This window comes from Syngnathus leptorhynchus, chromosome 14 (genome assembly GCF_054491065.1).
Source record: "Syngnathus leptorhynchus isolate UIUO chromosome 14, UIUO_Slep, whole genome shotgun sequence".
Classification (NCBI taxonomy): Eukaryota; Metazoa; Chordata; class Actinopteri; order Syngnathiformes; family Syngnathidae; genus Syngnathus; species Syngnathus leptorhynchus.
Genome location: NC_141208.1, coordinates 1,188,949 through 1,198,480, shown reverse-complemented (window position 1 = coordinate 1,198,480; position 9,532 = coordinate 1,188,949). Strand labels below are relative to the sequence as shown.

General features: G+C 46.3%; 1 protein-coding gene and 1 long non-coding RNA gene across 2 annotated transcripts in view; one reads left to right on the top strand and one right to left on the bottom strand.

The window, feature by feature from the left end:
• Positions 1-3,150: 3,150 nt before the first annotated feature.
• Positions 3,151-9,532, bottom strand: part of LOC147045786 (uncharacterized) — a 29,488-nt gene continuing 23,106 nt past the window's right edge. Inside the window, exon 3 of the long non-coding RNA XR_015068121.1 lies at positions 3,151-4,058. This is a non-coding gene — a long non-coding RNA (uncharacterized LOC147045786). The remainder of the gene's footprint in view (positions 4,059-9,532) is intronic.
• LOC147045793 (ATP-sensitive inward rectifier potassium channel 10-like) lies at positions 7,063-8,586 on the top strand. Its single transcript, XM_085930151.1, has 5 exons — positions 7,063-7,387; positions 7,461-7,672; positions 7,762-7,893; positions 7,957-8,134; positions 8,213-8,586. Exons 1-5 carry the CDS (start codon positions 7,063-7,065, stop codon positions 8,584-8,586), a joined length of 1,221 nt encoding a protein of 406 aa, XP_085786277.1.

Genomic DNA, 9,532 nt, shown 5'->3' with positions numbered 1-9,532 from the left:
AAACATTTATGTTATAACTTGTCTGGTGTGTTTTTTCCTTGTTTTTATATTTGCCAATTAAAACATAAAAATCATTCATTTGGTTAACGGCTTTATATGACAATATGTACGTGTATTACGTTGTTATGAGTTGGTTGATATCACAGATTTCTCAGATCTGTGAACTATTAAAAAAAAAAAGACCCATCATTTATACAAAAAATAATAAAAATAAAGAAATCCTCTGTTATATATGTAAGATGATCCGAATGGTGTGGTTATCAAACTCCATTTATTTGTCAGACAGGTGGCATGCACATCGCTTAGAGAGAGGCGAACCAGTCCGCGTGTGTAAGAGCCCCTCCACTTCCGTATGATATGGAAGGCGTTACGAAACTGCTACAAAACCGATTACATATTGACATATGTGACGTTAGGAACACCTGGAGGTGTACCTAATGGAGTGTTGGTGTGACGTCACGGATGAAAATAGCCAATCAGAAAGTGGGGGTGAGGGCGGGTGTGGCACTTTTCACTTTCACTTAAGCTTTTTCCCTAATGAAGTGGCCTGTGATTAGGTACACTTGAAAATGGCGGTGTACCTAATAGAGTGTCCGAGTGACGTCACAGATCAAACAGCCAATCAGAAAGTGGGGGTGAGGGCGGGTGTGGCACTTTTCACTTTTATTTAAGCTTTGACCGTGATTTTTCCCTAATGAAGTGGCCTGTGATTAGGTACACCTGAAAATGGCGGTGTACCTAATGGAGTGTCCGAGTGACGTCACAGATGAAACAGCCAATCAGAAAGTGGGGGTGAGGGCGGGTGTGGCACTTTTCACTTTCACTTAAATTTTTTCCCTGATGAAGTGATTAGGTACACCTGTGTCCGTGTGACGTCACAGATCAACCAGCCAATCAGAAAGTGGGGGGTTGTTTGGGTGTGGCACTTTTCACTTTCATTTAAATTTTGACCATGATTTTTCCCTAATGAAGTGGCCTGTGATTAGGTACACCTGAAAATGGCGGTGTACCTAATGGAGTGTCCGAGTGACGTCACAGATCAACCAGCCAATCAAAAAGTGGGGGTGAGGGCGGGTGTGGCACTTTTCAATTTCACTTAAACTTTTTCCCTAATGAAGTGATTAGGTACACCTGTGTCCGTGTGACGTCACAGATCAACCAGCCAATCAGAAAGTGGGGGGTTGTTTGGGTGTGGCACTTTTCACTTTCATTTAAATTTTGACCATGATTTTTCCCTAATGAAGTGGCCTGTGATTAGGTACACCTGAAAATGGCGGTGTACCTAATGGAGTGTCCAAGTGACGTCACAGATCAACCAGCCAATCAAAAAGTGGGGGTGAGGGCGGGTGTGGCACTTTTCAATTTCACTTAAATTTTTTCCCTGATGAAGTGATTAGGTAACCTGTGTCCGTGTGACGTCACAGATCAACCAGCCAATCAGAAAGTGGGGGGTTGTTTGGGTGTGGCACTTTTCACTTTCATTTAAATTTTGACCATGATTTTTCCCTAATGAAGTGGCCTGTGATTAGGTACACCTAAAAATGGCGGTGTACCTAATGGAGTGTCCAAGTGACGTCACAGATCAACCAGCCAATCAAAAAGTAGGGGTGAGGGCGGGTGTGGCACTTTTCAATTTCACTTAAACTTTTTCCCTAATGAAGTGATTAGGTACACCTGTGTCCGTGTGACGTCACAGATCAACCAGCCAATCAGAAAGTGGGGGGTTGTTTGGGTGTGGCACTTTTCACTTTCATTTAAATTTTGACCATGATTTTTCCCTAATGAAGTGGCCTGTGATTAGGTACACCTGAAAATGGCAGTGTACCTAATGGAGTGTCCAAGTGACGTCACAGATCAACCAGCCAATCAAAAAGTGGGGGTGAGGGCGGGTGTGGCACTTTTCAATTTCACTTAAACTTTTTCCCTAATGAAGTGATTAGGTACACCTGTGTCCGTGTGACGTCACAGATCAACCAGCCAATCAGAAAGTGGGGGGTTGTTTGGGTGTGGCACTTTTCACTTTCATTTAAATTTTGACTATGATTTTTCCCTAATGAAGTGGCCTGTGATTAGGTACACCTGAAAATGGCGGTGTACCTAATGGAGTGTCCGAATGACGTCACAGATGAAACAGCCAATCAGAAAGTGGGGGTGAGGGCGGGTGTGGCACTTTTCACTTTCACTTAAACTTTTTCCCTAATGAAGTGATTAGGTACACCTGTGTCCGTGTGACGTCACAGATCAACCAGCCAATCAGAAAGTGGGGGGTTGTTTGGGTGTGGCACTTTTCACTTTCATTTAAATTTTGACCATGATTTTTCCCTAATGAAGTGGCCTGTGATTAGGCACACCTGAAAACGGCGGTGTACCTAATGGAGTGTCCAAATGACGTCACAGATGAACCAGCCAATCAGAAAGTGGGGGGTTGTTTGGGTGTGGCACTTTTCACTTTCACTTAAGCTTTGACCATGACTTTCCCTAATGAAGTGGCCTGTGATTAGGTACACCTGAAAATGGCGGTGTACCTAATGGAGTGTCCAAGTGACGTCACAGATGAACCAGCCAATCAGAAAGTGGGGGTGAGGGCGGGTGGGGCACTTTTCACTTTCATTTAAGCTTTGACGGTGATTTTTCCCTAATGAAGTGGCCTGTTATTAGGAACGAAAGATTCTAAAGATTCAGTTCACTTAAAAGAACTGGAATGCACATTGAATTGAAAGCGCACACAATCCTGGAGGATTACCGCCACCTAGTGGTGACATTGCTCACATTCATATATTCATCTGTGTTGTCTAAGCACGTCCCCTAGTGCCTACGCGTTGTATGGGTAGCTCAACTCAATGAGGAAAAACATGAGGTACCTTTAGCCCATCATGTGATGACTTTTTTAAGGATTCTTTCTAGTGGTCAAGTTTTTTTTTCTATTGTGCAATGTGGCAGTTGTCAAAGTCTGCTCTTCTGTCAATTTCTTCACATGTCAAGACATACAAAGAGATCGAAATTGCGTTTCCTACTATCCCACGGTGACAAGACAAATTACACCCAATTGGTCCACAGCCAAACAAAACATTCAAGTAAACAATACAAAAAGGAAAACTAAAAAGGCACATACAATGATTTTTTTGTTTTTTTATTTAACCTTTATCTACCCAGGCAAACAATTAAGAACAAGTTAACTTTGAGTGGAGTGGGGGATGGAGTGTTAAAAAAGAAATAAATACATAAAACAAGGTTCTAAAGATACACAATCAAAAATAAAGAACAACAACCAAGAACAATACAACTATACATTGAATAAATAACAGCAATGAATAAATAAGAGCAACTTGGTTGAAATGGAGCAATTGTGCATACAGCAGACAGTCAGTAGTCAAGTGGAGTAGTGATGACTGGAATGTGTGACTTTGCAATTTTTAGAACTTTGTGGAGTTTTCTACTGCTCCAGCATGAGGCCTTCTTTTCTCCAAACGTTAAGTGGGCACGGATGGAACGGCCTCGGGAGAGCATGCCCTTAAATCATGCCAGGTCAGCTTATCCCGAAGAGACATTCGCCTCACGATCGCTCCCCTTTCAACCCAAACGGGACGCTCTGTTCCGGCCAAGCCGTTCATGAATGACGATGAAGAAAAAAAAAGAACATTTGTGTCTTCTTTTTACAGGAGTTGGAGGGGAGTGTGTGTGTGTGTGTGTGTGGGGGGGGGGGGGGTCCGGGGCGACGGGGGCAGCACGCACGTGCGATTGCCACTCCACGTGCACGACCCAGGCTCCCGCTTCTTGGCGGCCACAGTAAGAACCCGGCGTCCCGCTCCAGAGGTGATGGCTCGGATGTGAGCGCGACGCGACAGGAATGCCGGTTGGGGAGCAACATGGGAGGGAGAGAGAGCGGCCTCTTATAGGGACGCGAGGGGGTCACGTCCCAGAGACTTTCAGGGGACAGCGAGACCGTCCGCGCGGTCCTCAACTGGACCAGCAGCATGCGCAACAGCGGCTGACGCCGTGCAAAGTCCTCCGGCACGCCAACCTTCCAACACGGGCCCGCCTCTGAAAGGTAAGCACACCTGCAAAAGATGCTGCAATTATTTATTTTTTTATGGCAGATGGTGATTATAAAATAGAAATGTTGGAAAAATGACATTTTTTAAAATTGTATCTTGCTTTTCATCTCCCATTTTTCTTTTTATGAAATCAAAAGTTAAATCGTAGCAGAGCGAGCATTTCCTCAAATTGACTGGATGGCTTTTCTGTTACTCATAATAAATGATGTATGTGTACAAATAAATACTTCAACATTTAAATATATTTCTGTATAATATTTGATCCTTAAAGAGAATCACATCCTTAAAAAATAAGAACTCTGTATAACCATAACTCTCACATCGTACACTTCTGAACTGCGCATATCTAAAGGCTCTTGCACACACACTCTACGAAGGCACTTTCACACATCCCACTGGAACACGCACGCACGCACGCACGCACGCACGCACGCACGCACGCACGCACGCACGCACGCACGCACGCACGCACGCACGCACGCACGCACGCACACACACACACACACACACACACACACACACACACACACAACTAAAATGCAACATGTGACTGAAGCACTCTCACATGTGCTCTCACACGCTTGTGCTGAAACGCTCCGTTTCCCTCTCACACAATAAAAACAACACTTCCTGAGCACTCTCACACATCTGACTAAAAAGTGCCTTGCTGTGTGTTTGTGAGGCGCAGCTGGCTGATGGAGGTCCATCACTCCTGCCCGCGGAATACTAATGAGGACGGCCTTTTCTTTGCACACAATCGAAAGTTTGCTTTCACTCTCATGCACAAAAACACAAAATCACAAGTTTGCCTACAGTTTGCCTTACACACACACGCACACACACAATTTTGCATGCAATAGCCTGCCCACACTCACTCACACACACACACACACTGTGATGCTTTTTGTCAATGGCGTCTTTTGTGTCTTTCATGTGTGAGCCAAACAAAGCATTCCTGTGTGGATGGAGGAGAGAAGGCACAAGCAGGAGAGGAGAGGAGAGGAGAGGAGAGGAGAGGAGGGAGAGAGGAAAAGAGGAGAAAAGGGAGCAAGAGCAAGAGAGAGAGCGAGCAAAGGAGGATGTCAAGGGAGAGAGGGAGGGAGGGAGGGAGGGAGGGGGGGCGGAAACACCGCTTTTGTCCTCTGGGCGACCGAGAAGGAAAAAAGTTTGCATTTGGGCGTCGGACAAGTGGCATCACCGAGCGGGCGTTGCCATGGAGATGGAATACATCCTGGCCGAGAGGGCGCTCCCAATATGATTGGACGCGTGTGTGCGTGCATGCGCGTGTGGCCACTTTTGAATGGTCTCATTGTGAGTGCGAAGCTTTTCAGGCCCCCCTCCCAAAAGAAGTAAAGTAATGAAAGCCGATTGGTTATGTCATCTGTTGGCGGGCGGCCGAAAGGGAGGCCTCGGCTCGGCCCGGCCCGGCCCGGCCCGGCCCCACTAATGTATGGTCTGTCCGTTCACACGTTGACACAACAAATTGGGCTAACCGTAAGATAGCCAGGCTAACGTAAACACATTCAAGATGTTGACAAAATGTCCGTGGCAACTAAAGCGTCTGCCCATTCAGAACACGTTTGTCCTTTTACACAACTAGCAAACGAATCAAACAGTTTGAACTTTGACCTATAAATGCTTGCGCTGTTGCTATTTGCTCAATGTAACAGATTCAAGTAACTTTTAATATGATCTGAAAGTAATCTTTAAACTTTAAAGAACACGACTAAGTGACTCTCACCTGCGTGACATCTTGCGCATCAAAAGCACTGCCTTTGTACTGCAGTCCAGATCTCAGTATCACCCTTCACATTAGTGCAGGCAAGTCATCTGTCAACTGAGACGATTAAATTCTAAAATTCTGTATAAAATCTTTTTTGTGACTATCAAAACCACAGCAGCTGCTTAAGGTATTTCATACAGTTTGTTCAATGTTATCGTATTTGATGTATTACTTATAACTCCTGTTTAAAATGTTCATGAGGCGAAAATAATTTCAAACTCATGTAAATTGAAGGAATTTCATACAGTTTGTTCAATGTTATCGGACTCTTCAGATATGAATGAAAGGCAGAATTTGTGTTTTTAGAGTTGTTCACATCTGCCTGAGTGGCTTATATTTGGTTATTTTGTCATTTAAAAAATAAAGACAATTGGGAGAATGAAATTTGTTTTATAACAGTGTTTATTTGGATGAAATTGTAGTTAAAAAAATGTCCGAAAAAACTACTGGCCCCCGGGCCCCTTCACTTTATCAAATCTGGCCCTCCTTGCAAAAAGTTTGGACACCCCTGCTTTAAAGTAACTCATTTACATTTTCATGGTTCATGTTATGTTCATATTATTTTATGAGGATGAAAATGTTTTGATGTGCTCGGAAAAAACCCCCGAAACAATCTTGATTCTCGAAAGTTGCATAGCTGGTGGTCAAAATGTGTTGAGTGGTGGAGCGGTTGAGAATTTCCGGATGGACAACATTTTTGGCCCTTTTCCGATCGGCTCCAGTTTCCATTTCTTCTTCTTGGCGCCGTGAACGGACAGAACCTTCGGTGTTTTGTCCCGTGCTCACTCAGTTGGTCGGTCTTTGAACGCAGCGCGGCTTCTCTTTGGCTTCCTTCCCTGCCCTGCCCTGCCGTCTCGTCTTTTTGTCCGCCGTGCCCTCCCCGCCGGGATGGCCGGCGAGCGTGTCTAATGGCTGCCAGTACAGCCGAGCGTTTGTTCGCCTCGGCGTGGGGAAGCTATGCTTGGCAATGTTCGCATAAAGCCATAAAAACGCAGAGAGGCAACTTTGTGATGTCCCGTTTCCTGAAGTGGCGACAAATCAGCGACTGCACATCACGGCCCTAACCCAAATCTGCACCCCATGACAGTTTGACGTTTGCGATATGAAATTTGCCATGCATTCACACAATGACCACTATAGTAAGGCTTTAAAAATGACCAGACTCGATGACGTGTAAGTAAGGCTTCAAAAAATGTCTCATTGAGACTTTCTTGTCTTGCCCAGATGACATCCACCGCCCCCCCATCCTCCCGTAGCTCCTCCCCCCACAAGGTGTGTCACTCCCAGACACAGACGGACGTCTTGAAACCCCTGCTGGGCGGCGCGCTGCGCAAGCGGCGGCGGGTCCTGTCCAAAGATGGCCGCAGCAACATCCGCATCCAGCACGTCAGCGGGCGTGGCTCTCTCTACATGCGAGACCTGTGGACCACCTTTGTGGACATGCAGTGGCGCTACAAGTTCTTCCTCTTCACCGCCACCTTTGCCGGCACCTGGTTCCTCTTCGGGGTGCTTTGGTACCTGCTGGCGCTGGTGCACGGGGACTTGCTCGGTAAGGAGGAGACCAAATGTCATTGGGAACGTGAAAGAAGAAGCGTGTGACCCCCATCCCATTTGGGTTGCAGAGTTCGAGCCACCGTCCAACCACACCCCGTGCGTGATGCAGATGCAGACGCTGACGGGCGCCTTCCTTTTCTCGCTGGAGTCGCAGACCACCATTGGCTACGGCTTCCGCTGCATCACTGAAGAATGTCCCATCGCCATAGTCCTGCTCATCATCCAGCTGCTCATCACCACCCTCATGGAGATCTTCATCACTGGAACCTTCCTGGCAAAGGTGAAGGCTTCAGCTCGGGCCTGAACAAACGGGTCGAGCTGGACGGCGGGAATGTCGAGTTGACGCGGCGGCGTGTTGCGGGCTGTCAGGTGGCGCGTCCCAAGAAGCGAGGCGAGACGGTCAAGTTCAGCCAGCACGCCGTGGTGTCGAGCCAGGAGGGACGCCCGTGCCTCATGATCAGGGTGGCCAACATGCGCAAGAGCCTCCTGCTGGGATGTCAGGCGAGTCGCATCACATCAAGCCCCTCCCAGTCAGTCAAATCACGTGAACGTTTGGGGCCACAGGTGACGGGCAAGCTGCTCCAGTCGTCTCTGACCAAGGAAGGCGAGACGGTTCGGTTGGACCAGCGCAACGTGGCCTTCCAGGTGGACACTTCCAGCGACAGCCCCTTCCTCATCCTGCCGCTCACCTTCTACCACGTCATCGACGACGACAGCCCCCTCAAAGCCTGGGCGGCCAAGGGTGCGTTTTTTTTTCTTCTTTTTTTCTGCTCGAAGTCCGTCACCTTAACGATGCGAGTCTTTTTCCATTTGCATTCAGGCGGCGGCTGGACTGACCCGGAATTATCCGACTTTGAACTGCTGGTCATCCTGAGCGCGACCATCGAGCCTACGTCGGCCACCTGCCAGGTTCGCACCTCCTACTTGCCCGATGAGATCTTGTGGGGCTACGAGTTCCCGCCCGTGGTCTCCCTGTCGCCGTCGGGCAAATACGTGGCCGACTTCGCCTTTTTCGACAAGGTGGCTAAGAGCAAGGCGGCGCCCGTGTTCAAGCCGGCAGCTGGCCAGCCGCGCGATTACCAGAGCAACGGTGGCGGCAAACTCGCAGACGGGTCTGACCCGGAGAAGATCCGTCTGGAGCAAAGCTACAGAGAGGAGCGAGGCCGCGTCAGCGTTCGCATCAGCAACGTGTGAAAACCTACTATGGGATTTCTTTCTGGACTGTAGCGCAGTCCGCCTCGCAAAACCTGAGAACAAACTCAGGAAAATCAAATTGCACTGAAAAGTAAACTGCTGAGCTGAGAGGTGGCAGGGGGTGGAACAACAGGAAGAAATCCACCTTGCCCCTGGAAATGTGTCCCATTACTTTTGTGTTTTTCTTTTGCCCAAACACCACATTTGCACATTTCAGGGTCACAAAGGGGAAAAGTACAAATAAAATACTATGAGGACAAAATCTTGTGATATTGCAAAAAAAAAACAAGGAAGAGTCACATAAAAAAAATAAATCTCTTGTAATTAACACTTATGAAAAAGGTTTTGAAGGGGGTGAGGCAAATAATCAGTGATTTTAATTAGTTTAAATATAGTCAAACTTATCTTTTAAAAATGTTTTTGTACAGGTTGTATTTTGAGGCGATGGTAATCATGAGAATCAAATTATAGACAAAAGGCTTTTAGACAAAGAATTTGTTAAAAAAAAAATCTTCATAGAATCATTTTTTTGACAATTATCTTAGAATTTATACATTTACGAGTTACAATTATATTTTTGGAGATATTTTTATTTTATTTTGCTAAAAAAGCATAGCCTTCAAATTATTTTTCAAACAAAGTCAAAATATTACAGAGAGAAAAAGAGTTTTTTTTATTTTATTCCGTTGTATTACTGGGAGAGTGGGGGTCTCCCAACCCAGAGGTGGGTGGTTCAACATTTGCTATTTACATAAGCAGCAAATGGAAAGAAGGCGAGCACAAAACTCGAGTGAATGTATTGCACTTTTTTGTCTTTTCGCATATTTGTGTAGGTATGTTTATTGTATCTTTACAAGACAAAAAATGGAACCTTGAGAAAGCGAACGCGCCACAGGCTAACGAGTACACGAGAGTCAGTCCTAACCTGTCATCGGAAAAACTCAAG